This window comes from Eublepharis macularius, chromosome 14, assembly GCF_028583425.1.
Source record: "Eublepharis macularius isolate TG4126 chromosome 14, MPM_Emac_v1.0, whole genome shotgun sequence".
Lineage (NCBI taxonomy): Eukaryota > Metazoa > Chordata > Lepidosauria > Squamata > Eublepharidae > Eublepharis > Eublepharis macularius.
This window is the reverse complement of record NC_072803.1, coordinates 64,559,936-64,587,930: the sequence shown is the minus strand read 5'-3', so window position 1 is coordinate 64,587,930 and position 27,995 is coordinate 64,559,936. Positions and strand designations below refer to the sequence as shown.

The 27,995-nt window shown below is 48.9% G+C and overlaps 1 protein-coding gene across 1 annotated transcript; it reads left to right on the top strand.

Moving 5' to 3' along the window:
- Positions 1–100: 100 nt before the first annotated feature.
- SURF6 (surfeit 6) lies at positions 101–20,157 on the top strand. The gene is made up of 5 exons (XM_054998647.1): positions 101–187; positions 882–1,183; positions 12,008–12,244; positions 13,912–13,997; positions 19,400–20,157. The coding sequence occupies exons 2-5, from the start codon at positions 1,090–1,092 to the stop codon at positions 20,075–20,077; spliced, it is 1,095 nt and encodes a 364-aa protein (XP_054854622.1). The 5' UTR covers positions 101–187; positions 882–1,089; the 3' UTR covers positions 20,078–20,157.
- Positions 20,158–27,995: the final 7,838 nt, after the last annotated feature.

The window sequence follows — 27,995 nt, the reverse complement described above, 5'->3', positions numbered from 1 at the left end:
GCTCCATCGCCCGCCAGTCTGTCTCCGAGGGCTCGCCCCGCCCCCTCCCGGAGCTGCCAATGGCGCGCGGAGGCTGCGCGGGGCGCCCGACCCGCCTCCGCCCTCCGCGCCACGCGGTCGGCCAGCCGGGGAGCCGCCTGCAGGGGCGCCGCGCAGGCCCGGGCGAGCCTCTGGCGCTTCTCGGGGGGTGCGTGTGGCGCGCTGGGGCCGGCCGGGGCCGGGGGGGGGGTTCCGGGGGGGCGGGGGAATGAGGGAGGGGGCCGCCCTCCTCTCCCGGGAGCGGCGGGCGGGGGGGGCGGGGGCCTCCGGGAGATCTCCAGCCAGACCTTGGAGGTTAGCAAGCCTCTGCGAAGCCGCTGCCCGACTCGAAGCGCGAGTGGTTGGCAGGCGGCGCCGCAGATCGGAACGGGGTCGTGGGCGTCCAGTCCAGCCGTGACTTCCTCCCGGAGCCCATCAATGCCGGCTCGCTTCCAGCCAGGGTGGCCTGGTCCAGGCGGGGAAATCCCTGCAGATTTGGGGGGGGGAGGTCGGGAGGGGCGGGGCACCCGTGGAGAATAAGGCCCCAGAGTTCAGCATTTTCTCCAGGGGAACTGATGTCTGTTGCCTGGAGATCAGTTGTAATTCCGCGAGATCTCCAGCTACCACCTGGAGGCTGGCAACCCTAGCTCCAGAACAGGCTTGCCTTCCGATGCAAAATCTCAGGCCTGGGAACCCTGCTTGAGTGGACCTGGGTCAGGCGGCCCTTGCCTTGAGACCCCTTTGAAGTCATTTGTGGCCTCTCGATCTTCAATTTGCTTCAGCTCCTGATGCCTGGGTGCCTGCTGGATGCCCGCAATGCATCTGCTCCCATTGACATTTCTTGTTCCTCTTTCCTTATCCAGGTTTCATTTCCGTCTGTCCACATTCGAGATGAGAGACGGATGAATACAGTGTGGAGGAGTCCTTGCAGGGGAAAGAGTCCTGTTCAGGCTCTTGGTCCAGAGAGTCTCTTCGAGACCAAGAGGGACACACGAGGGAGCCTTGGACAGAGCTCGGTTGTTGTTGTTGTCTTTTAAATCGTGGGTTGCCCCTTCATAAGACTGTTCAAAAATGACCTCTTTAGCCAACAAAGACTCTTATTTACAGCACTTGGCTAAGAAAATTTGCACCCGGGAAGTTCAGGAGCCACGAAAAAGGAAATCGGGTACAGTTTCTGGGATTTACATGTCTCTGCATGGTTATTGCATTACAAAATGTTCTCCCTCTTACCCTTGGCCCAGCAAAATTTAGATTGTAAGATCCTCAGGGCAGAGAGCTCATTTTTGCAAATGTTTATACTATGACTCGGGATAAATGAATCATTTTGCTCTTAAAGGTGTGTATTCCAGGGCACGGATTTCTAGCAAAAACATGTGCACAATGTCCTGTGTGGCAGCTGGAGTAAACAAATGTTATGCTAAGGAGGTGACTGGATTCTCTGGAAAGAAAGCTTGTTGCTCTACGATGGAGTGATTTGTGAGACATCAAGGATCATGAGGAATAGTTAATGTTTTCCTGTCACTACTTGGTAGGCTCATCTACTACCCTTAATGAAAAGCTTCTCTTGGGGACGTTCATAACAATAGTGTGTGTTACGTGCCATCAAATCGCTTCTGACTTATGGCAATGCTATAAATTAAAAACCTCCAATACGTCCCATCATTAACAGCCTTTGCTCATGTCTTGCAAACTGAAGGCCGTGGCTTCCTTTATTGAGTCAAGCCATCTCATGTTTGGCCTTTCTCTTTTCCTACTGTCTTCAACTTTTCTTAGCATTATTGTCTTTTCCAATGAATGTTGTCTTCTTGTGATGTAGCGAAAGTTTAATAATTTTCTTTCTAGGGAGAATTCAGGCTCAATTTGATAAGTTTGTCTTTTGGAGGTCCAAACTCTCCTCCAACACCTCATTTCAAATCTGTCAGTCTTCTTCCTCTCTGCTGTCTTCGTTGTCCAACTTTCACATCCATACAGAGAAATGGGAATACCATAGGATGAATTACCTTGATCTCTAGCAACACTTTCTTACACTTAAGGATCTTTTCTGGTTTCTTTATGGCTCCCCTTCCAAGTTTCAGTCTCCTGGTTTCTTCATTGCAGTCTCCCATTTGGTTGATGAGTGAGCGAAAGAACGGAAAACCTTGAACAATTTGTTTCTTCATTGTCAACCTTAAAGTTGTGTAGTTCCTCAGTAGTTACTACATTTGTCTTCTTGATGTTCAGTGGTTATCCTGGTTTGGCACTTTCTCCTTTTACCTTCATTAGTAGTTGTTTCAAACCTTTACTGTTTTTTGCCAGTGATATGGTATCAACCACGTATCTCAAATGGTTAATGTTCTTTCCATCAATTTTCACTCTGTGTTTATCTAAATCTAATCCAGCTTTCCTTATGATATGTTCTGCATATAGATTGAACAGATGTATGCAAAGTGCTGTCAACTTAACAGCCAGCTTATGGTGACCCCATAAGGGCGACCCCGTAAGGTTTTCAAGGCAAGAGACGAACAGAGGTGATTTGCCATTGCTTGCCTCTGCATGGACTTCCTTGATGGTCTCCCATCCAATTACTAACCAGGGCTGACCCTGTTTAGCTTCTGAGTTCCAATGAGATCTGGCTAGCCCAGGCCATCCAGGTCAGAGTATTGAATAGATAGGGAAATAATATACATCTGTGCCTGTCACCTTTGCTAATTGGAAACTATTTTGTTTCTCCACATTTTGTCCATATTTTGCCTCTTGTCTACAGTACAGGTTGCTCATCAAAACAATCAGAGGTTATGGCACACCCATTTATTTTAAAATCATCCATAGCTTTTAACAGTCAAAAGCTTTGCAATAATCTATAAAACATAAATTGATGTTCTGAAATTCTCTGGTGTATTTCAGTAATCAGTGTAAATTTGCAGTATGATCCCTAGTGCTTCTTCCTTTTCTGAATCAAGCTTGAACACCTGCCATTTCTTGTTCCGTATATGGTGAAAGTCTTTGTTGTAAAATTTTGAGCATCTCTTTACTTGCATGGGAAATTAATGTGATGGTCCAGTAGTTGCTGCAATCTTTGATGTCTCCTTTATTCATAAATGGAATGTAGATTGAACATTTCCTGTCTGTGGGCCATTGTCTTGTTTTCCATATTTGTTGGCTTATTCTTGTTACGATTTTGATGGACTCAGTGTCTGTAGCTTGAAATAGGTCTCCTGATATCCCATTTACTCCAGGTGATTTGTTTTTCCCAATTGCTTTGAGTGCAGCTTTCATTTCACTTTCTAACATTGCATGCTGTTTATCAAAATATTTTTCTTTTAAGGAATTTATCATCCTTTTATCTCTTCTGTATAGTTCTTGAGGATATTGTTTCCATCTTTTCTTTTCTTTGTTTTGTCCTGATCAAATAATGTATTTCTATGTTGAACTTTCAGCATCCCTAGCCGTGGTTTGAATTTCCCTTTGACTACTTGGATCTTGTGGAGCAAATTGCTTGTTCTTTCTTTTTTGTTGTTTTCTTCTGTTTCTTTGCGCTGGTTATTATTGCTTTTGACAACAATTGAAATGTAAAACACTGCAATAATGCTTAATCTTTTTTCTCAGCATGTGCCTCTAAAAGTTCTGTTTAAATTGTTCTTTTTTAAAAAAACAAACCTTAATTTGTCTTAGAATCATAGGGTTGGAAGACACCTCCAGGATCATCTAGTCCAACCCCTGCACAACGCAGGACATTCACAACTACCTCCCCCCATACCCCCAGTGACCCCTGCTCCTTGCCCAGAAGATGGCAAAACACCTCCAGGATCCCTGGCCAAACTGGCCTGGGGAAGATTGCTACTTGACCCCAAAGTGGCAATTGGCATTACACTGGGGATGCTAGAAGGGCCACGAGAACTAAGCACTGATGCAACCCTTCCTGCCCTCCCCCTCATGATCTGCCCTGGTTCACAGAATCAGCATTGCTGTCAGGTGGCCATCTAGCCTCTGCTTAAAAACCTCCAAAGAAGGAGAGCCCACCACCTCCCGAGGAAGCCTGTTCCACTGAGGGACCGCTTTAACTGTCAGGAAGTTCTTTCTTATATTTAGCCAAAAACTCTTTTGATTTAATTTCAACTCGTTGGTTCTGGTCTGACCTTCTAGGGCAGTGGAAAACAACTCCGCGCCGTCCTGTATATGACAGCTCTTCAGGTACCTTTGCCCGTCGCCAATCTTCTGGCACCTCGCCTACTCTCCAAGAATTCTCAAAAATAATGGACAGAGACTTGCAGATATAATTTCTGAGTTCTGTTAGTACACTTTGGTGCAGTTCATCTGGCCCTGAGGACTTAATTCCATTTAAAGAAAGTAGGTGTTTACGTACTACCTCTATGCTGATCCTAGGTTGTAACTCCCTTCCCCCATGATGTGTGCTGTTATTGCCATGTTGAGCACCATCTCCCTCGCAGGAGAAGACTGAGGAAAAGTAGGAATTGAGCAGTTCTGCCCTCTCTTCATCGCCTGTTACAGTTTCACTTTCCTGTCCCTCCAATGGGCCTACCATGTCCTTGCTGTTTTTCTTACATTGAACATAAGCAAAGAACCCTTTTTTGTTGTTTTTAGCATCTCTTGCTAGCCTAGTTCATACTGAGCTTTAGCTTTTCTCCATACAAACATTGGTTATTTGTTTATATTCATCCTTGGTTATAAGGCCCTCCTTCCATTTCCTAAATGAGTCTTTTTTATTTCTCAATTCATTAGAAAGCTGTTTATGAAGCCACCTTGGCTTTTTTAAGCTTCTCCCATTTTTCCTTCGCATAGGAATAATCTGTGATTGTGCTTTCAGTATTTCACTTTTAAGAAACTCCCACCCCTCTTGAACTCCCTTCTCCCTAAGTATTTCTGACCATGGGATTCAACCCAGCATAGCTTTCAGTTTGTTTTCCATATGTCTGACTACGTAAAGCTTTTCCCTTCCCCAAGGCCGTGAATTCCAAGATTACATGGTCACTCACTGCTACCCAGTAGGGTGCCCGCTACTTTCACCTCGTCTGCCAGTTCTTCCCTGTTGGTGAGAATCAGGTCCAAGATAGCGGAACCCCTCGTTCATCTTCGTTCTTCTGTGCCTCCACACATGGGGACTGCGCAGGCGCAGGCCAGCCGCCGGAGAATTTTCTAGAGCTTCTATGGCTCCGAAGGGGCCGTTTGTCGCGCGCCTCAGCGACCGTTTTCCCGCCCAAACGGTCACGTGCTCCTCCAGCGACCAACGGCCCCTTCCCTCAGTTCTCTTCTTGCCGCCGCTTGGAGAGAACGTGAGCTTGTGCTCTGTGCTTTGTGCTTCGTGCCTTTCTTCTGACTGATTGATCTTGGCTTTTTGACTTCGGACTTCTGACCTCGACTATTCTTCGGATCTCGCTTTGGACTTTGACGTGGACTCGGTAATACGACTCAGACTGTTTTGACCTTTCTCTCGCGTGCCCCTTAAGATGGCTTCCACGGCTCTCTTTAAGCACTGCCTTCAGTGCCACACCAAAATGGCCAAAACTGATGGCCATGAGCTGTGCCTATTTTGTTTGGGGGAGACCCACAATGTGTCGGCCTGTAGGATCTGCCAGGGTTTCACCAACAAGGCCCGGCAGGATCGCAAGGCCCGACTGAACTCCTCGCTGTGGCAGACGGTCATGTCTGAGGGCACTCCGTTACCTCCACCCAAGGCCGGCCCTAGCCCCTCTGCCGGACGGCAATCGAGAGCTGGCTCAGTGGCTTCCGCGAGGTCGGGGTCGAAACCGCGTCCCCCGAGTGCCTCGGCGTCGAGAGCGGCCTCTCCAGCGCAGGGTTCGGCGCGGCCGCCCCGGAGCGCGTCATCCACCAGGTCGGATCCGAGACCAGCTTCAGAACCGAGGATCCTGGTACCGAGTCCCCGGTCGGAACCGACAACCGGTTCGATCCCGATCAAGGCGAAGAGGTTGAAGCAGAGGTCCCCTTCCAAGGCGAGGAGCGCGTCGGTTCCAAGGTCTTCTTCGGAACCGGCCAAGAAGAAGAAGAAGACCAAGCATCATCGGTCGCCGCGTCCCGCTCCTCCAGAGGAAGTCATCGTGCTTCCTCATACTCCTTCCCCTCATCTGGGCTCTCCTGAACCGGAGGAAGTCTCCGTACCGGTGCCGGATCCGATGGCCTTTGAGACAGTGCAGGCAGAGTTCTCGTCTGGGCCGGAGCCGAGCCCGCGGTCCCGTCGGAGCCGACCATCGCCTGCCCGTCGGTCGCCGAGGTCGGAACCGAGCCCGTCGCCTCTTCGCAGCCGTCCATCTCCTGCCCGGCCATCTTCACCTGCTGCCGGTCGTGAGCGGCGTCGGTCCGGGGACAGTGTCCGATCCGCCCGGTCCACTGCGTCCCGACATCGACAGGCCTCCTACCTTCCCTCACCGTACCATTGCCACTGGGAAGGGGCACCTGCCGGTTTCTCCATGTCGGAACCGAGGCCTTCGACATCAAGGCCAGCGTGGGTTCCCCCTCCAGTCCAGGTTGAGGAATCCCAGCTCGGTTCCGACGAGGGGGAAGTGGAGAGCCTCGGCGACTACCAGTTGGAGTCCTGGTCTGAGCCATCGCCCGCTGATGATGTGGTGCCTGCTACTGGTTCACCGTATGAAGACCTACGGATTTACTCTGACCAGATGGCACGAATGGCTCAGGCCTTAGAGATGGACATCTCCTCGGCAGCCCCCCAAACCAAGGACAAGCTCCTCAAGAGGATTTATGGGGACAACCCAGCGTACCTCGGTTTCCCCATGCTCGAGGGTATTGAGGAAATCGTGGATAGGGTGTGGAAGGTGCCCTGTGACCAGCCTCCGACATCCAAGCGGATAGAGCAGCTGTATAAAATCAAACAGGGCACCTGGCAGGCGTTGGTGAAGCACCCACCACCTTCCTCTCTTGTCACTGAGGAATTCAACCCCAGGCGGTCGGGCCACACGTCTGTGCCGGCCGATAAAGAAAGTAGGAAGCTTGACGCGCTTGGCAGGCGCCAGTACACGGTGGCTTCGTTGGGCCTGAGGATCGCCAACTACCAGACCATCATGGCTGGTTACCAGCTCTACCTCTGGGAGAAGTTGGCATCCTATACTCGAGACCTCCCACCTGAGCAGAAGGCTGTCGTCTCCCTGTTGCAGACAGAGGCTGTCAGGCTGTCTAAGCAGCAGATGAATGCTGGGAGCCACGCTGCTGACACTGCTGCTTGGGGAATGGCTTCGGCGGTGGTCCTCAGGCGCCACTCCTGGTTGCGGTCTACGGCCCTGTCCCAAGAGGTGCGTTCCAGGGTGGAGAGCATGCCATTTGAGGGGGACTCGCTGTTCTCGAAATCGACCGACGAGACCCTGAAAAAGAAAAAGGAGGACAGACAGACGGCGCGATCCTTGGGGCTGGCTCCTGCGGACAAGCCCACCTCCAGACCACGGTATGCTCCCCGGTCCGGCCCTTACCATTACCAGGGCAGATACCAGCAACAGCGGCCGGGCTACCACCAGTATCCTGCTTACCAACAGCGGTCATACCCTCCTGCACAGCAACAGAGGAGGCGAAGGCCTTTTAAACCTCGTCCGTCGCAGCCACCGGCCCAGCAGCGAGATCAGCAGGGCGCCGGGAGGCAGTACTGACGGGCCGCGCCAGCCGTATCCCCGAACTTCTCGGACAGACTGAGTCCACTCCTCTCTGAGTGGGAGTCAATAACATCTGACTCATGGGTCTTAACGATTGTTGATAAGGGATACGGGCTGGAATTCATTGAGCTGCCTAGGTGCAGTTCACCCCTGACAGCTGTGAACAATACTATGACCGAGCTGGATGCGGAGATCGTGTCGCTCTTGGCCAAGGGTGCTGTGGAAGAATTGCCCTATGAGGACTCTGTAAGGGGGTTCTTCTCTAGGTTCTTCCTGGTCCCCAAGAAGGATGGGGGCTTACGTCCCGTTTTAGATCTGAGGGGCCTTAATGCCTTCCTCAAGGTGATCAAGTTCAAGATGGTTACATTGGCGGCTGTGATCGCCTTGCTGAAACACGGGGATTGGTTTGCGGTCCTTGACTTGAAGGACGCATATTTTCACGTGGGAATACGGGAGGAGCACAGGAAATACCTGAGCTTCGTTCACCGGCAAAGGGTTTTCCGGTATAGGGTGCTCCCCTTTGGCCTGTCCACTGCCCCACGAGTGTTCACGAAATGTGTGGCCCCTGTGGTTTCCTTCCTGCGAGAAGAAGGCTGTACCATCTTTCCGTACCTCGATGACTGGCTCATCGTGGCTGAATCGGAGTCTAGGCAGGTGCAGGACATTGGCTTGGTACTTAGCACTTGCCAACGCCTGGGGCTCCTGGTGAACTTTGAGAAATCCAAACTGGTGCCCAACTGCAAAGTGTCCTACATTGGTGCACTATTAGACTCTGTGGAGGGTAAGGCTCTGCTCCCCTTGGAGAGGGCTCGGTCCCTAAGGGGTCTGGTGTCCATGTTTAAAAGGAACCGTTTCCAGTCCGTGCGCACTATCCAGTGCTTACTAGGGCATATGGCAGCGGCCACCTCTGTGGTGCCCTTTGCTAGGCTGCGTATGCGCCCTCTCCAGAACTGGTTTGTGCGGAGGTACGATGCTCTGCTGCACCCTCTGTCCCTCAAATTCTCTATCCCGAGGGTCATCCTCTCCTCCTTGGACTGGTGGCTGTCTGATGACAACTTGTTTAAAGGGACTCCCTTTGGGTATCAGCACCATGACGTCACGGTTACCACTGATGCCTCTCTGTTGGGATGGGGGGCTTACTGTGGTGATGTGTCTGTGCAAGATGTCTGGTCTGAGAGGGAAAAGACCCTCCATATTAATGTGCTTGAACTAAGAGCCATTCGTTTCGCACTTGTGTCCCTTACAGCACTGCTGAAAGATCGCCAGGTGTTGGTGCAGACGGACAACACAACAGCAATGTACTACGTAAATCAGCAGGGGGGTACAGTATCCATGGCCCTGTGCCGGGAAGCCACGCTCACTTGGCAGTGGGCTATCAGGAACGGCGTGTCGCTCCGTGCTATACACGTGGCTGGGTCAGACAATGCCCAAGCAGATGCCCTCAGCAGGGTCCCTTTGCTGGACCACGAGTGGGAACTGAACGGAGAGTGCGTTGGGCTGATCTTTCAGATGTGGGGTCATCCAGTGATAGATGTGTTCGCCACTGCGGCAACCACCAAGGCCCACACGTTCTGTTCCAGGGCAGGGAGCGACCCCCTCTCTATTGGGGATGCCTTCCAGTTTACGTGGACGCAGGGCTTGCACTACATGTTTCCTCCATTCCCCTTGATCCCCAGGGTCCTGTGCAAGATAGAGGAGGACGGGACGGACTGCATCCTGGTGGCCCCCTTTTGGCCACGGCAGGTTTGGTTCCCGAAGCTCCTGCGGATGTCCCAACGGACATATGTCAGTCTGCCCCCTCGGCACGACCTTCTCCTAAACGGGAGCCTAGTCCACCACGACCCCAGGAAGCTGCACCTGACGGCTTGGCGGATCGTTCCTCCCCTGTGATTTTTACTGACGAAGTACAGAGGGTCCTCCTGAACGCCCGTCGACCATCCACTAGGCGCGCTTATGCGGCCAAGTGGCGCAGGTTTGAACTTTGGGCACTTGCTAAAGGAGTGGTGCCTGACAGCAGCCCTTTAGGGGTTGTATTCGAGTACTTGTGCCACTTGCAGGGCTTGGGCTTGAAGGTTTCCTCCCTCAAGGTCCACCTGGCAGCTATATCTGCTGCTCACACCCGAGTTGAGGGTGTTACGGTGTTTTCTCACCCTCAATCCCGCCAGTTCCTTAAGGGCATGTTCAACCTTTACCCACCTGTGTCGGCGCCAGTGCCTCAGTGGTCGCTGTCCCTGGTGCTTTCACGTCTAATGTTGCCCCCATTTGAACCTATGGCTACCTGCCCCTTGGATGTCTTGTCTTACAAGGTGGCATTCTTGGTGGCTGTGACATCGGCCAGAAGGGTCAGTGAGCTGTCTGCGCTGCGGTCTGACCCTCCTTTCCTTGTGTTTCATCCCAACAAGGTGGTCCTGCGTCCCAGCTTGGTTTTTCTGCCCAAGGTGGTGTCCGCCTTCCACCTCTCGCAGGATATCTCGCTGCCTGCATTTTTTCCTCACCCTTCCTCTAGAGGGGAGAAGGCCCTCCATTCCCTAGACTTGAAGAGGGCCATTGCCTATTACCTGGATAGGACGAAAGGGTTCCGCTCCGGTCCTCACCTGTTTGTATGTTTTGGGGCCAAGGACAGGGGTAACAGGGCTTCCTCACAGACCCTGTCTAGGTGGATTGTGACGGCCATTAGCAAGGCCTATTCCCTGGCAGGGGTGGCTTGCCCGCTTCATGTCAGAGCCCACTCCACGCGGTCCCAAGCATCCTCTTCGGCACTCCTCAAGGGTGTGCCCCTAGTTAACATTTGCAAAGCGGCCACATGGTCCTCTGCAGACACTTTTGTCAGGCATTATGCCATTAATGTCAATGCGGAGCAGGATGTATCTGTGGCCAGGGCTGTCCTACACTCCCTTTTTTCCTAGGGGAGTCTTCAATGTAGGTCCTTGCGTACCTGCTGGGTACCCTGGGGTAATTTAGTGTATATATATGTATATATGTATATATATATTTTCTGTATATAGTGTTGTATATACTGAGTATGTATATGTTTTCTGCACATCTTGTGGACTGTATATATGTCTATGTGTATGTTATGTTATTCTTCTTTGTTCAATAAAATTGTGTTGGACTTCACCCCACCTTCCTCATTGTGTGAAGCTTGGTACACTCCCATGTGTGGAGGCACAGAAGAACGAAGATGAAAACAGGGTTAACATACCTGTAACTTATGTTCATCGAGTTCTTCTGTGCTGACACACAACCCTCCCTCCTACCCCGCTGTGAATTCCAATGCACAAAGATGTGGTGGCTGTAACGGAATTTGATGTGTTTTAAGGTGTTACGGCTAAGTGTGTTGGTCAAGCGGCGGCAAAGGAGAACTGAGGGAAGGGGCCGTTGGTCGCTGGAGGAGCACGTGACCGTTTGGGCGGGAAAATGGTCGCTGAGGCACGCGACAAACGGCCCCTTCGGAGCCATAGAAGCTCTAGAAAATTCTCCGGCGGCTGGCCTGCGCCTGCGCAGTCCCCATGTGTGTCAGCACAGAAGAACTCGATGAACATAAGTTACAGGTATGTTAACCCTGTTTTTCCCTCTCTACTTTCTGAAAAAGGAAGTTGCCAGCGAGAGAAGTCAGGAATTTATTTAACCTTTCATTTTTAGCAGAGTTACAATGCAATCCTAAGCAGAGTTACTCCAGTCTAAGCCCATTGAAGCCATTGGGCTTAGACTGGAGTAATTCTGCTTAGGATTGCACTGTTAGACTTCCAGCAGATATCTGGGTAATTGAAATCTCCCATGACCACTGTGTCCCGTCTCTTTGAGAACTTTGTAAATTTGTTCTAGTCTTGTTGAGTCCGATTAAAGATCTGCCCATTCTAGCTGGATTCCTCTGAGACCTGAAAGCAGGCTGTGAAGGCAATCCCCATTTGGTTATCCCCGCATGTGGTATTCAGGATAGGTGGACTGCCTCTGAACATGAAGGCTCCATTTAGCTGTCTCAGAAAGCAGACTTGCTGAAAACTCCGCCCCCACACCACTCATGTTAGTAAGTTCTTTCAAGTTAGCAAGTTAGAGAATTCCTACAGAATTTGGGACATTTATTTCTCTCTTTAATGCATGAATATACTGCTTTTTTGTGAAGTTACCTAAAAGTGGTTTGCAATTCAAATATGAAAAAATAAAACAATCCGCAGCAGAATTTGTCTTGGGCATTTGGTTGTTCCTGGCAGAGTGACTGTCTGGCCTGATCTGGTTTCTCTCATCCAGGCTCTTGGGTATCCCTTCAGTACTGAAGGCACAATCTCCGTGGCCTGACCTTCCTAGTATGCCAAAGAAAGTTTTAGATTTTTTCCCTCTCAGGGAATGAAACTAACTTCTCTGCCTTCAAACTTCCCCAGGAACTGGGTCAGGGGAGGATGATGCTCAGCCAAAGAAGAAGAAAAGAAAGAAGCTAAAGAAGCATGCCCAGGGCATGGGGGGCTCCCCTCCAGGCAAGCCAGTGGTGGCAGACATCTGCAAAGCAGGGGCTAAGCCAACAGTGGCAAAAGCGAAGAGCTGGAGTCCTGCTGTCCAAGTGGCATCTGACGCCAGCAAATTGGCCGCTGTTGCGGAGAAAGGCCAGAATGGCATTACAGGTGAGGATGTTTCTTGGTCAGGAACCGCTGGGAGTGCCTTGGTGGGTCTGAGAAGGAGAGCCACGTGGGAACTATGCAGGTAGCGTCAGGCTGGATTCTCCATGGAATATTTGTTGTTTGTTTGAATGTTTTTAACCCACGTTTCTCCCCAGAGACCCGAAGAAGCTTACAAGATAGGCAAATAGGGAAAAAACTCAATAGCACAATGCACCACTCCTTGGGCTGGTTTTCGATGCCTTTTCCCATTTCAGTCAGGACCTCAGGGGGTGAGCCATGGGCTGCTGCAACCGATGTGCAAGTGCCCTCTCTGGCTTGGCCCATCTAATAGTTGGCCATCTGGTCCCACGGATTGTTGTTTAGGTTGTGCAAGAGGTGTGCTGCTGTCTTTTAGAAACTGTATTATATATTTATTGATGTTTTTATCTGGTTTTAAATTACTATGCTTATGTATTTTATATATATTGTATTCCGCTCTGAGCCCGTTCGCAGGGAGAGCAATTTATTGTTGTTGTTGTTATAAAATACTTGATGCAGAGGAGCCCAGAATCTTGGCTCAGATCTCATTCAGCTGGCGGGAAGCTGTTCTCAGTCTTCCTCCTGTGCTGCCGCCCCAATGGTGCCCCCCAAGATGTCCCTTGTTTTCTTCCATGCAGTGCATAGAGGAGGGAGTCGGAAAGGGAGAGAGTAGGGAGTTGGGGGTGGGATGAAAGGGAAATATTGGAGAGAAAGTGTTGTGGGCATCAGTGGGGTGTGTGTGTGGGAATAGAACCTGTGGTTAATGGGACATGACACCTATAACAGTTCACAGGCCTTTGCTAGTCCATAATACGCTTTCTGTAGTGATTTTTGCATATCCATTTGCGTGCTGCTAGGGCAGGTGATTACTACATGTTACCTGCCTGTGGTGGGAGAGGGGAGGATAGAAAATTCTGTCCCAAGATAAGCTGAATTCTGTTGTTTGTTCATGGAAATGGAGCAAAGTTGCAGGTCTGAGTGTATAGTTTTACTCTTTTGCATAATATATTCAGGTTTATGCAAGCAGCTATGCTGGATGTTGAAAGTCCAGTTTTTCTTTCCCTTCCTCAAATAAATCTCATTCTGCCATCTTTCTGGTTTCTGAGAGTTTAGCAAGTATTGGTCATATACGCTCGAGCACATTGTTGTAATCAACTTGCTTTTAGAAAAAGAAAAAGAGGCTGAAATTATCAGGCAACTGTACAGACACCTTTTGCACTTTGCCTTTGGGATTGCAGTATGTACCTCTCTCTGACTGTGAGATGCACATCTGCCCTTTCTGAGTGAGGTCCATAGGAGGAGAACAATCTGAAGGATTTTCCTCCTCCTGAAGAGCTGGAAGAGCACACCCTGGTTTCCAGCTCCCAAGGCCACAAACTGCTTGGTGGCTGAACCAGCAGATGTGGGGCTAGGAGGGGTGGGACAAGGTGCTTCTTTGCACAGGTGCAGGACTGGGTATCAGGTATCCCAAGATCCTTAGCCAAGATTCATCACTTTCCGAAGCATTTTTTGTATTTGAACTGAGGAACACATGAGCCCACCCAGGCAGTATGATGTTAGATTAGCAGAACGCGGCCTTCAGTGTGGTTTTATGAGTACGCTGCCACTTCCTGGTCTCTTGTTTGAAAATCTCCACCTTCCTTTCCGTGCAGGTGGCAAGAGCGGGCCTTATTCCTTTTCTGCCATGACACTCTTGCGTCAGAGGCTGCATGAGAAAATGCAAGACGTCTCCAGTCAGGTATGGTTAGCACCCTTGGTAAAATGGTGGTTCTCAAGGAGTAGTGAAGGGCATGAAACTTAAGCTAGTTTTAAAGGTGTGCTTCCCCCCCACCCCACCCCCCCGTCTCCACCAGTCTCCATTCTACCAATTCCTATGCAACTTTGCTGCTTTCTGTTTAATATTTTGACCCCAACTAAAATGCTCCAGACCTTTCATTTATGTACTCTGTTACATCATTGAAATGTCTTTGAAATTGACTGTACTAATCTCACACTGTGTAATCCGCCTTGAGTCTCCATGAGAAAGGCAGATTAAAGATAACATAAATAAATACACAAGGATAGGTTTTGCAGTTCAGATAAACTAAGGAGGTTTTTGTTGCAACATTACATGAATTTTGAATGCAAGATGTGATGGAGCAGTTGGAGTTCAGAATATATCTATTTATTTATTTTGTAGTCTGCTTTGCCTGCAAACAGGCTCAGAGCAGATTCACAACATAGAAATACATATATTAAAAACATACGATAAAACATTGGTAGTAATCAGGGCTCATTTCGAGGGGGAACGCACTGGAACACTGTTCCGGTAGTTCCCCAAGTCAGGTGGCCTCACCCACCTGACTTTAAAAGGTTTGGAGCTGTTTAGGCCTCGATTGGGGCCAAAATGGCCCCAATCGGGGCCAAAACAGCCCTGATCGGGTTGGTGCCAGGTGGGGGAAGCATCCCCCGCCTGGCACCAACCCGATCCTGGCCGTTTTGGCCCTGATCCGGGCCGCAATGGGCCTAAAATGGCCATTTTGGGCCATTTTGGACCCGTTTCGGCCTGGATTGGGGCCAAAACGGCCCGGATTGGGTCAGTGCCAAGCGGAGGAAGCCTTCCCCACCTGGCACCAACCCGGTCCTGGCCGTTTCAGCCGTGAAACAGGCCCAAAATGGCCATTGTTGGCCATTTGGGGCAGTTTCGGCCAGGTTGGGCCCGTTTCAGCCCCGATCAGGGCCGAAATGGCCTGGATCGGGTCCCAGTCATTTCTGCCCCGATCCGGGCCAAAACAAGCCCCAAATGGCCATTTGTGGCAGTTTTGCCCTGGATTGGGGCCAAAACAGCATAGAATGGGGCTGAAACGGTCCAGATCGGGTCGTTGCCAGGTCCTGGCCAAAATAGGCCCAAATTGGCCATTTTTGGCTGTTTTGGGCCTGTTTCAGCCCCGGATTGGGGCCAAAGGGGCCTGGACTGAGTCAGTGCTGGGCAGGGGAGGGTTCCCCCGCTTGGTTCCAACCAGATTTGGTCCTTTTCGGCCCCAATCCTGGTCCAAAAGGCCCCAAATGGCCACTTTAGGCCATTTGGGCTATTTTCTGCCGGGGCCAGAGCTGCCGGGATCTGGTTAGTTAACAGAAGAATTCAGGACCACCTAACGACACCCACTTCAAAAGTGAACACTCTTATATTCAATACAATTACAATTTGCCAGATTATATGCAATTCATACAATATTCAAAATCCATTCACAGTGCAAAGTTATATTAATACATACAGACTTTGTGACAAGACCCAAAAGTCCTCAGCGCTGGTATAACAAATAGTCCATAACCACAGCTATATAGCTAAATACATGAATCCATACACAGAATAACTCAGTCCAGTGCAATTCAATGCAACAATATAGCTGGCCAGGAAGGCACTATAGGTCATAAATCATGTAGAATTATCCATCTGATGGGAAACCGGTGCAGAGTCCCGTTTCTGGAATCCCTTTCTCAAAGATGGTATATGTGCACTCCAACGTATCCTTCATCCACTTTTGACTTGCACTTAAACCCTCAGTAACATAATGTCCGGTGCTGAGTCGAGCAAACTGCATCACTATGCAGTTACAAGCAGTCATTGACCATTTTGGCCTGATCAAGGGGTGTGGCATATATTAATGAGTTATGCTAATGAGTTCCTGCAGTTCTTTTTCTACAAAATGACTTGTAGTAATCATATAAAACTGCACTTAAAATGCTGCGCTAAAACTTCTAAGGTGTTCACATAGCACCCCACATCTCAAATTTTGCAAATCTCAAATATTTGCACATTCAGTGCTGTCCATGTTTGGAATTTTTGTGTAAATAACCCCCTCCCCCCACCCTGCAAAAGATATTATATCATGTGCAGAATTCGACTTCCTGATATTCTTGCTTCATGTGTTTCCTCCCTTTTTCTCACAATGTAACATTTCTAAACTGAATGGCTGCAAAGACAGGCTTGAAACTGAACAGTTAACGCATTAAGGACAGGCATAATAAATTATGCAAAGAAATCAGAACATATGGATAAAGCACATTAGTGTAATTGATACACACTGCAGAGTTTGGTGTCTGCGTCATTTTGGAATTTTTTTTTAAGTGCAAAGGACATGGTCTTACCTGCCTTTAATATCTCATCCAGAGGTCCCGAACATTTTTGAGTCTGTGGGCTTCCACAAATTCTAGTACGTGGTGGGCACAATGACAAAACAGCTGTCACAAGAGGTAGAGCCAACCACAAAATGTTTGGGAGTGAGTCAACACGTAATTCTGATAGTAACTCCTTTTTTTAAAAAAAAACATTTTTATTGAATGGGTTAACATACATTTCTTTAGAGATATACAGTTACCTTTACCCTTCAGATTAATATATATGCCCCCCATCCCTTCCCCCTCCCCTTTCCCCCCCCTTTTGACTCCCAACAGCACTAGAACCCTTTTATTTCTTAATCATTACCTCAATTCAAATTATAGTTTCTATTATTAAAGGTAAAGTTCCTTGAATCTATATACTTCTTAATAGTTCTCAAAAGTCCACATTTGTCCTCTCACGTCCCATTTATTTTCAAGATAGTCCTTAAATTTCCTCCAATCAATTAAAAATTCATTTGGATTTTGCTCCTTCAGCTTTCTTGTCATTTTGTCCATCTCCGCCATGTACAACAGCTTTTGAATCCATTCTTCAACGTCTGGTATGTCTTCCTGTTTCCAGTATTGTGCATACAGTATTCTTGCTGCTACAGTCATATAGAATAACAGTGTCCTGTCTCCCACATTAACTTTTTGCATGTTTAGTCCTAACAACAACATTTCCAGGCTCTTCAACATATTACATTTCATAATTAACAACATTTCCACATATATCTTAGACCAAAATTTTTTGGCCTTATCGCAGGTCCACCGCATGTGGTAAAATGAGCCCTCATGTTTTTTACATTTCCAGCATTTATTTGACATATCACTGTTTGCATTTGCTAATTTTTTAGGCATTAAATACCATCTGTACATCATCTTATATCCATTCTCTTTCAAATTATTACATGTAGATGTCTTCAATGTGTTCTTCCATAAGAACTCCCAAGTCTCCATTGTAACTTCTTTGTTAAAATTTATTGCCCATTTCACTATTTGGGTTTTAACAACCTCATCTTGTGTGCACCATTTCAATAGAAGTTTATACATCTTAGAAATCATTTTTGCTTCTTCTCCAAACAAAATTTCTTCTAATTCTAAATTTTTAATTCTAAAACCCGCTTTTCTTTTGTCAGATTCAAATACATTTTTAATTTGTCTGTATTGCAACCAACCATACTCAAATGGTAACTCCTCTTTATTTTTTATTTTGAAGGTATCTCTGTCTGCCCTTAGCCAACTCTGTCACCTCTGCTTTTATTAAGTCTTTTATATTTTTAATCAAGCTTTCCAACATTCTTTGCATAGATTGGCCCAACTCTTTGTTGCCATCTGGCACTTTTTCCCCTAGCGCTTCTATAGCAGCTTGCCGTTCTTTCCCCCCTTTCTTCATCGTGCCTGGGCTAGCTTTGGCGCCACCCCAAGTATCAGCTCTCTTTCTAAGCTCCGTTTTTAAAGTCCACTTCTATACTAAGCCAATCTATATTATATCTTGTTTTAAAGCCTTATTTTAAAATTTTAAAGTCTTATTTCAAATCCGTCTTTTTGACCATGCCAAGATGTCGGGCGCAATTTCTCTATGATAAAATCCTGTTTGTCCCTCTTTTCCCTTCTCAGAATGGCAGGCTTTCACTTCCTGCTAACCTTTCAATTTCTCCTTCTCGCGATGTTTTCTTTGTTTTGCTTCCGCGTTCTTCTCCGCTCCCACCTCCTTCTTGAGTTGATTCCTCTCTAGGCAAAGAAGCTCGCTGTTCTCAGCATCCTCTACAGTCTCGCAATGCTCTGTCCGTTTCCTCTCGTGCTCCTTCCCCTTTCTCACTGCCGTTATCATTCCCAAAACCACAGGTATGTATAAACAAAGCTTATTTTTCTTCTTTAGCGCTTTATAATTCCATCAAATCTCCACATCTTTCCCAAAATTGGCTTTCTCCTTTACTCAGCTAGCAGCCACGTCTTTTTGTTCCACTTCTTTTAACTCTTTCTTCCACTATTAAGTCAGGAAAGTATGATAGTAATCTTTACCTTTCTCTGTTATCCTTGGGTTTTTCGTGCTGTTTCTTCCGTTCAAAGATGGTCAAATTCGATACAGAAGCTTGGTTTCTGGCGATCTTATGCCGTAATTCGACTCCAAAGAGCTCTGCAGAGATCTTAGCTCGCCCTTCCCAGAGGGGACCTCAAGGCAGTGAGGGAAATCCTTTATTCAGAACCCCACACCCACCCCCCGTCACCGGGACCACAAGTGACGCCTGACACAGGTTGGACACTAGTCAGCTTCCCTCAAGTTTTAATGGGAAATGTAGGCGTCCTGGTCTCGCAGCTTTGCTCTCCGACTGCTGTCCAACGGACTTTTCAACTGTCACTTGTCCAAAATTCCGCCAAGCCGCCTACATTTCCCATCAAAACTTGAGGGAAGCTGGCAAGTGTCCAACCTGTGTCAGGCGTCACTTGTAGTCCCGCTCTCACTCTCAGGGTCCTGTAGCATTCTAGACCCTCTCCTGCCTGGAGAGGGGCGGCAGCAGGCGATCTAAGCACCTGGCTTGCCTAAAATAGATGCTCTTGCTTGCCCAGCTCCCCCGGGCAACATCAGGTCGCCATTAATCCAAGCCGGAAGTCCCTCTGATAGTAACTCTTGAGTGTTTCAGGCAGAAGCTCTTTTTTTAACAGGATGCCATATAAATGTACATACTGTTTAAAGATATTTCCTTGCATACATACAGCTTACCGTCAGTCATGCAGTGAAAAACCTTGTGCTGTGTGGCAGCTGCTTCTGAAGTAATGTTTTTAAAAATCTGCACAGCCAAACAGATCTCAAGTAGCCCATCAGAAGCCCTGCTAGGCCGAAGACCCACCCACTTGCTAAACACTTTTGGTGGGCTCCGGGAAAGGAGTTGGCAGCTGCCCTGACACCCACAGGCACTATCTTGGGGGGCCCTGATCTAAACCTTGTCTAGGTCCCATAAGTGAGGCCTGCTTTCTTTTCAAGTTGCTGTTTCTTAACAGGGAAGGTCCAAAGAGCTGTCAGCGGCTGTGCTGAAGAAGCAGCAGCGAAGGAAATATGAGAGGGAGAGAAAGAAGCGCCGGAGAAAAGAATTAAAGATGAAGGAAAAAACTGAAAAGAAGGAAGCCGGAGAAGCATCACCGGCAGCCATTTTGGAGATCCACGCCCCTAAGAGTGATGACAAGTCTGGGATAGTCTTCAATAAGGTTGAAGTGCCTGAAGAGCAGCTGAGCAAAGTGGAGAAAAGGAAGCAGAAGAGGAAGGCTTTGAAAGGGAATCTCACACCGCTGACAGGAAAAAATTACAAGCAGCTGTTGAGCCGGCTGGAGACTCGGAAGAACAAGTTGGAAGACTTGAAGAACAAGGACGAGAAGAAGGCCCAGGAGCTAGAGACAAAGATGAAGTGGACCAACGTCCTCTACAAGGCCGAAGGTGTCAAAATCCATGACAACGAGGACCGACTGAAGAAGGCCCTTAAGCGGAAAGAACAACGCAAGGCCCAGCGCCAGAAGCAGTGGGAGAAACGGACTGAGCAAGTGGTGGAGAAGATGCAGCAGCGGCAGGACAAGCGCCGCAAGAACCTCAAGAAGAAGAAGCTGGCCAAGGTGGAGCGGAAGAAAAGCAAGGCCCGCAAGAAGGGCCGTGTTTTGCCTGAGGATCTGGAGAAAGCTGGCTTCTAGCAAACTAAACTCCAGTGGATGATTTCACCTGGTCCAAAGTGGATTATTGTGGGAACTGCCAATAAAACACTTATCTGAAATGTTTTGGATGCTGTTTGTATTTTTGGACTCTGGCTGTGATTCAGTAGAATGCCGGACTATGCAAGCATGTATTCCTCAGTGCTCGAGTGGCGGAGGGGCCTCATGCAGGCCTTTCACTTTGCATATGTGACTCCTCATCCCACTACATTCTTTAAAAAGCACAAGCCTGTTTCTGCCTTTAGCCACTTAAGAGTCAGCTTAATTTCTGCGGGATCTTTTTTTCTCCCTCTCCAGGGTTCATATGTCAACTTTCTTTCTTTCTTTCTTTCTTTCTTTCTTTCTTTCTTTCTTTCTTTCTTTCTTTCTTTCTTTCTTTCTTTCTTTCTTTCTTTCTTTCTTTCTTTCTTTCTTTCTTTCTTTCTTTCTTTCTTTCTCTTAGAAGCAACTTTACCAGACTGTGGTGGAGGGGGAAATTGGTTCAGTACCTAAGCCAATGTTAGTAATTGAGGAGAGAAGAGTGATTGAGCTTTTGTTTATTAAAACCATGTATAGACCACCTTTTCTATAATTATAACCAAAGAATGCAAAGATAAATCAATAAATAAAATCATGCAAAAACACAATTTACAAGGTTTTGGCAATTTTCAAGTCTGTCCAAGCCCCTCAAGTTTGTTTCCTGCTAACTAGTTTTAGTTAAAATCTATAGACAGAATTCTTTTGCATTCTTTCCTAAGATGAAGGAAGGAAGGCAGTAACCTGCTTGACCTCTTATAGAGAGAATTCCAGGGGGAAGGAACTGTCACAGAGAAAAGCCCCTTTGCTTCATCCCTTGAACTGCATTTGGTAAAGAGAAGGGACAGATCTCCATTGGTGCTAACAGTAGAAGTAACACAACAGTGGTTGTGTTAAAAATATGGATTTAAACTAGAGACCCACATCAGATGCATAAAGTATGTTCTCAGGACGGAGAAAACTAAAGGAAAATCCTGTAAGCAGCAGAGTTAAAAAGCCATGAAATGTTCAGTCCTTGACATTTCAGAAGTAAGCAAGATAAGGTGAGTGGCCGTTCACAACAAGAGTAATTACGGATGTCACACAATTTCCTAGATTGGTTAATTAATTAATTCAATTGGAACCTTTTTAAACACCTCCCCCCGCCCATCTCAAGCACCTTAGCCATAATGCAAGCATGGAATAAGAACAAAAGGTGTCCAAACTCAACAAAAACTGTAGCAAAGAATTGAAAACAACCCTCAGCCACTCCCTGCGCATCCACAAACTGCAGAGAGTTGTAGACCCTGTCCTGCTAATCTGCCTCATTTCTGGAGAATCCTGGAGTGGGACTTTCAGAGATGATCCTAACTTGTTCAGTAGTCATAGTGTGAAAGGAGACCATTATTACAATCAGGGCTTTTTTTCAGCAGGAACGCGGTGGAATGGAGTCCTGGAACCTCTTGAAAATGGTCACATGGCTGGTGGCCCCGCCCCCTGATCTCCAGATGGAGGGGAGTTGAGATTGCCCTCTGTGCGGAGGGCAATCTAAACTCTCCTCTGGCGATCAGGGGGTGGGGCCACCAGCCATGTGACCATTTTCTCTGAGGGCAACCCCCTGAGTTCCACCACCTCTTTTCACAGAAAAAAAGCCCTGATTACAATCGCGGACTAAACAGGTAGAATTTAGCAGGAAGGTTGATTCCAATTCAGCTATGCCATGCTGAACTCTGCTGTTCTTTTACTGGATAATGGTGAGTGTTGGGTCAGCAGCAAAATGTCTTGAGATGCTGAAATGTTCTTTCATTGTTTTCTGAACGTTTTATTTAGGAGGTTGAAGCCAGCGAGCTGTATTGTTTAGTGTGTCAGGTTAGGCTATGGGAGCTCTGAACAGAAGTCCCAGTTCTGCCATGAAGATTGCTGGGTGATCTTGGGCCAGTCACACACACACACACAATAAAATGGAGAATAAAGTATGCAAGAAGTGCAGGAAGAAACATAGCAGATGAGCGGGTGAATGTGCCCTGGATGGTATGGCTCGTGTGATTTGAAACAGAGTTGCTTGACTAGATAAGGGGGCAGAGTTGGAATCTGGATTGGATGAGCCGTGCAGCCTGGCTCCTGCATTTCTCAGCCTCTTAGGAAGCCTGCCACTGCTCTGAGCAGCTGTTTCAGCAGAGGGGCTGCCTGTAAAGGGAAAAGACATATACCACCCCCAGACCTAACATCATCCCCTATACCAACCAGGTGGTTGGTATTCCTTTGCTGATCCTCCAACGTGACTTCATGCCACTGCACCGCCAGCAAGACACTTCTGCTGTCTACAGAGGCATGCAGGTCGGTTTCTACATGAAAAGGATGAATGGGCAGAAAACTGGCATAAAAATGGAAATATTGAAGAAACTTGTAAAAGATTTCGGCCTTCAGGATGCCCTGTTGGTGACCTGAATTAGCCATTCTTCAGCAGAAGAACTCCAGCGTGAAATTGCTGCATTAGAATGTAGCAGGGAGTTTGATTTTATTTGTTTGGATCAAATGCAATCATTTCCTTTCACGCTGTGGCTGTTAAATTCACTTAGCATATTGACAGTGAAATCCTAAACAGAGTTATTCCAGTCTAAGCCCATGGGCTTACACTGGAGTAACTGTGCTTAGGATTTCACTTAGGAGTTACTCCAGTCTAAGCCGATGGGCCTAGACTGGAGTAACTCTGCTTAGGATTTCACTGTTAGTTAGCTGGAGCTATGCTGCTGTGAAGGTCATTTTGAATATATATTTAAACATGCCCCACTCTTCCACATGTTCAGGGTAGCTTATCTGGTATTTGTTTGAACTTTGCAGAGAAATAAGTCTTCGTCTTTTATTACATTTTGACCTGCTTGTTTACAAAATTATGCACTCCAGGGGGTTGCAGATATGTTCCTTGATAAACTCCAGAGAAGTCGTGTCTGAGCTCAGAAAATATACCCATGCCAAATTAATTCAGGCAGCCTCTCCCCTTCTGTGCAGCTGACTGGCTGCCTTGCCTTGCTTTGAAGCCTCCTGGACGCTGGCTGTGTTTGGGTGCTTTTCCTCTTTCGTGGAAGCAGCAACAGCAGCAGGGTCTCCCCCAGTATAGAAAAGCTGCACTTGCACCTCTCGTGAAACCACCATGCTCAATCAAGTCATTAGTTCTCCTAGCTCAATGCTGGCTGCTGTAGCATCCTCCCCATGCTTAGAGGAATTGTTTGGTAAGATCCTAGTATGCCTGAGTTTCTGCGGTCAAATGCAACAACAGCTAGAAAATGGCTATTGGAAAATGTCATTTGGCACTAAATACAGCAGTTTCTAGTGGTCAGTGTGACAAAAATGGCCTGATAGTCGTCGTCCTTCTGTGCAGCCCCACATTGGGACTGCGCAGGTGCAGGTCAGCCGTGGAAAAGATTTTTCTAGCTTTTAGAGATGTGAAGGGGACGTTCGGAACCACCGCGTATGCGCGCCGGTGTTCCCGCCAATTTTGAATGTATATATATCCGAACATCCCCGGCATTCCCTCAGTTCCTTTTTAGCCGCCGTCGAAAAGGTTCTTCTAGCGTTACTTGTCTTCTCTCTCAGTGTCTCTTCGGAGTTTTGTTCATCGAATACTGTGCTGTACAATATTTTCCTGCGTCCATCTTGAGGGAAATATCATTCCAGGATGTCTCAGACAGCTTTATTTAAGAAATGTCTGAAGTGCAGCACGAAGATGACCCACTCGGATGGCCATGAGCTCTGTCTCATCTGCCTGGGTGAGGGGCACATTGTGGAGCGTTGTGCGGTGTGTATGTCCTTCACCCCGAAAGCGAGGAGCGATCGGAAGGCCCGACTCCGTGCCTTCTTCTGGGATGCCAACCTTCTCCCCCCCAAGCCATCAGGTTCATCGGGAGATAGGCCCCGCTCCACCGCTGCTTCGCCAGCACCGTCTTGGAAATCGCCGGAGCTGCTCCCCTCGGAACCAACGGGGCAACCCGTTCCGGAGAGCAAATCTGACTCCGGTTCCGTGGATTGTCCTTCTAGCCAGAAGGCTAAGAAGCGTTCCTCGTCGAAGACGTCATCGAAGCCCTCGTCTAAAGCTTTGGCCACAGAGGCTTCTTCGGAGCCCCCGCCTAAAAAGGCCAAGGCCAAGTCGAAAACTAAGAGCCGTGCACCATCCCCGGCTCCGACTATGCGGCCCGGTACGCCACCCAGACCGGTCCTGATTGATGACGATGTGGTGAGTCTTCACACCCCGTCGCCTCCTTGTACGCCTCCTCCAACAGCATCGGAGGATTACGTGCCATTCCCTCCTTGCCCGGAACTGTATCAGTCGTTCGAGCGTTCCCTGCCGTCTGCCCCGGCACCTTCGGAGGCCTCCGTTCCGATGCAGTCTACTCATCGGTTCCAGCACCGTATCACTAGCCTGCTCCGGTGTCCGCTCCTCTACCTCCTTGGCAGCCTGTCCCGGGGATAGGGAACATGACCTCCTGGCAGGATTTCGTGGCCTGGTTCCAGCAGTCCATGCCCTTCCTGCAACACCCTTCGGTTCCGCCATCTTCCGTTCTGGCTCAACTGCTCGTGCAACCTGCGCCTGCTCCTCCTGCGGCTAGAGTGCACCTCCATCCCTCGGTTCCTAGGCCTTGTTCATCGGCTCCAGTCGGACGCCCAGGTTCAGTTCCGACGCAGACCCCGGCGGAGTTTTCGGATTCCGAGGATGAAGAGGGCCTGGCTTCCCCGTCTGATTACTCCTCGGATGTGGCTTCTGACCCTTCCCTGGATGACACCGTGGGTGAGCTCCGTTCGTCGTCCCCAAATGACAACTACAGAATGTTTGCCGAAAGATGGTCAGGATGGCCGCTGCGCTGGAGATAGATGTTGCCTCCACGACCTCCAAGGCGTTGTATTCAGGGTCCCCCGCTTCGGTGGCATTCCCTCCTGTGGAGGACTTTGTCAATAATGCTCTTGCGCTCTGGCAGACACCAGCGTCCCTGCCGCCAACGGCAAAGAAGGTCGAAAGGTACTACCGCCTGAAACAGGACGACAGCCCGTACCTTTTCTCTCACCCTAAGCCCTCTTCCATCGTGGCGGAGGAAGGTCAGGCTCGGTTCCGGTACGGTTCCTCTTCGGCTCCAGCAGACCGGGAAGGCAGGAAGCTGGATGGCATGGGCAGGAAGCTCTACTCGTCCGCGTCCTTGGGATTCCGTATAGCAAATTTCCAAGCTATAATGGGATCCTATAATTTATTCTTGTGGAAAAGGCTGTCCTCTTACCTCTCCGACCTCCCAGAGGATCGCTTCCACCTGGTTAAGGCCCTTCAAGCCGAGACTATGAAGCTGTCAAAGCAACAGATGATGGCGGGCAAGGATGCCGCCGACTCTGCAGCGCGAGCGATGGCGACTTCGGTGGTCCTGCGTCGACATGCCTGGCTCCAGTCCACGGCCCTGCCACCAGAGAAGAAGGCGAAGGTGGAGGATTTCCCGTTTGAGGGGCCCCAGCTCTTCTAAAAAAAAGACGGATGAGTCCCTCTCTCTGATGAAGAAAAACCAGGAAACGGCCAAGTTCCTGGGAGTTGCTCCTTCAGCACAGCTGTCGGGCCCGAGGTATCGTTACGGTCGGTTCCAATCCTACCAGACCCCTTACCAGCCATACCAGCAGCATCAAGGGGGTTTCTTCTCGGGCCAGTCCTATGGCCACCGATCCTACTCGGCCCAGCAGCGTCATTCTTCCAGGCGCTCCGGCCGGTCCAAGGGCAGGCAGCAGCCCCCCTCATCTAAACCATCGACCTCCGTGCAGAAGCCTTCTGTCTCCTGACTAAGCCTGAATGCTCCCCAGTTGGCCTCTAAGGACACTCTCGCTACTGCCCGGTTCTTGGACAGGCTTCGGCCTTTTTTGCCCTGTTGGCAGCTTGTTACCTCTGACACTTGGGTCCTGTCTATTGTGACCCATGGTTACTAATTGTTATTTTCTGATGCACCTCCCCTTTCTCTCCCTCCCCGTTGTTCTCCATGTTGTAATGTTGTTTTACACAATAATGTTATGGAGTTGGTGAACAAAGGTGCTGTCCAGGTGGTCAATGTCGCTACTTCCCCTTGGGGATTCTATTCGAGATACTTCCTCGTGGATAAGAAGGATGGAGGGTCCCGGCCCATTTTGGACCTTAGGGGCCTCAACAGTTATTTAAAGGTTGAGAAATTTCGGATGCTGACCCTGGCACGGGTCATAGAGCTTTTGGAGGCCGGCGTTTGGCTAGCTTGAAAGACGCCTACTTCCGCATCTCCATCTTTGAGGGCCACAGAAAGTATCTGCGATTTGTCTATGGGGATTCGGTATATGAATATACAGTGTTGCCTTTTGGGCTGGCCTCTGCGCCCAGGGTTTTCACGAAGTGCATGGCCACCATGGTGGCGTATCTACGGTCCAGGGGATGCTTTATCTACCCATACCTGGATGACTGGCTCCTGGTGGGACCCTCGGCTGACTCTCTCCAGGACCATATTGCCCTCACCTTATCTGTACTAGCTAGGTTGGGCTTGGTGGTTAATGGGGATAAGTCTGTCTTAACTCCGGGCACAGCCATTAGGTTTATAGGGGTCCATTTTGACTCGCCACGGGGCAGAGCCTACTTACCCCCAGATCGCTTGACCAGGCTTTCCTCCCTAGCCCGTCACTTCTTGCACAACCATTTTCAAACTGCCCTCCTAATTCAAACACTGCTGGGCCTCATGGCCTCCTCCACAGGGGTAGTTTTTTCGCACGTCTGCATATGAGGCCTCTGCAAAACTGGTTCGTCCGGAGGTACAACCCCCTCACTATGGGCCAGCATCAGAAGTTCTCCATCCCCAGGGTGGTACTGTCATGTTCAGAATATGCTATGCTATGTTCAGGTATACTATTACCAAAGAGACTCCATTTTAATCCTTTCAGTATCATGAATACTTCCTTCCCAGGTGCCAGGACGTTCCGACGCAGCTATCTCCAGAAGAGGAATGTTTTGGCTACCGCTGTTCCAGCCTCGAAGGACTTTCGCTTTCCAAGCTTCAAAGGGATTGTTTTGAGAACTATGGGGGGAGGTTGGGCCTGCTGAGATCTGTTACTTTGTACCTTATGCTTTGCCTGTCATTGGTAACAATTCACATGTACCATCCTGAATATTGTATTCAGGCTCGTGGACTATAATGCTTTCTTTCTTCAGTAAACTTTTGAAAACAACGGGCTTTTGTCTGATTGCAGAAGGTAGTCTGGAGTAAGGACATTATCTAGCCACAGTTCTGACATTTTGTTACCAATCACTTTTTCCAATGCCTAAGCCGGATCAGACGGACTCCAAAGCTGTCCCGGTAAGGGACCCTTTGTTTGACCCATATGCCTCCCCCGGCTCTCAAGGATTGGAACCTCAAGGACCTGTACCAAGAGGAAACGGCTCCTCAGTTACTACGCTCTACACCCTCGCTCCCAGCAGTGCAGATACCCGGCCCAGAGCTACAGCCAAACCACTGTTTTCCGTACCCACCCCAACGCAGTGGGGCGCGAGGCCAAGGGAGACGAGGGAACGGAGGGCCAGTACGATGTTCACGCAATCACAGATGGATAGTCGGCACAGTTTAGAGTCAATACCCGAGCACGCCAGCAGCCAACCGTGGCTCTACTGGAACAGGACAACCGAGCAAACGGAGTGGGAGACGTCCCGCCGTGGTGTCCTAAGCTGGGATTATTCCGAAGTCACCCCGTGGTCGGGGCAACCAGATGTAAGTGAGCACCAGTGGGTGCAACTTCAAAGCAGGACAATTGCAATTGACTCTGGGATTTCAGCAGTCACTGGTTTGGCGAAAGGGATCTTAGCTGCAAGATCCCAAGAAGAACAAGGCATGGAAGAAACCCTGCCTTGGCAACAGTCGAAAGTCACGAGACCACA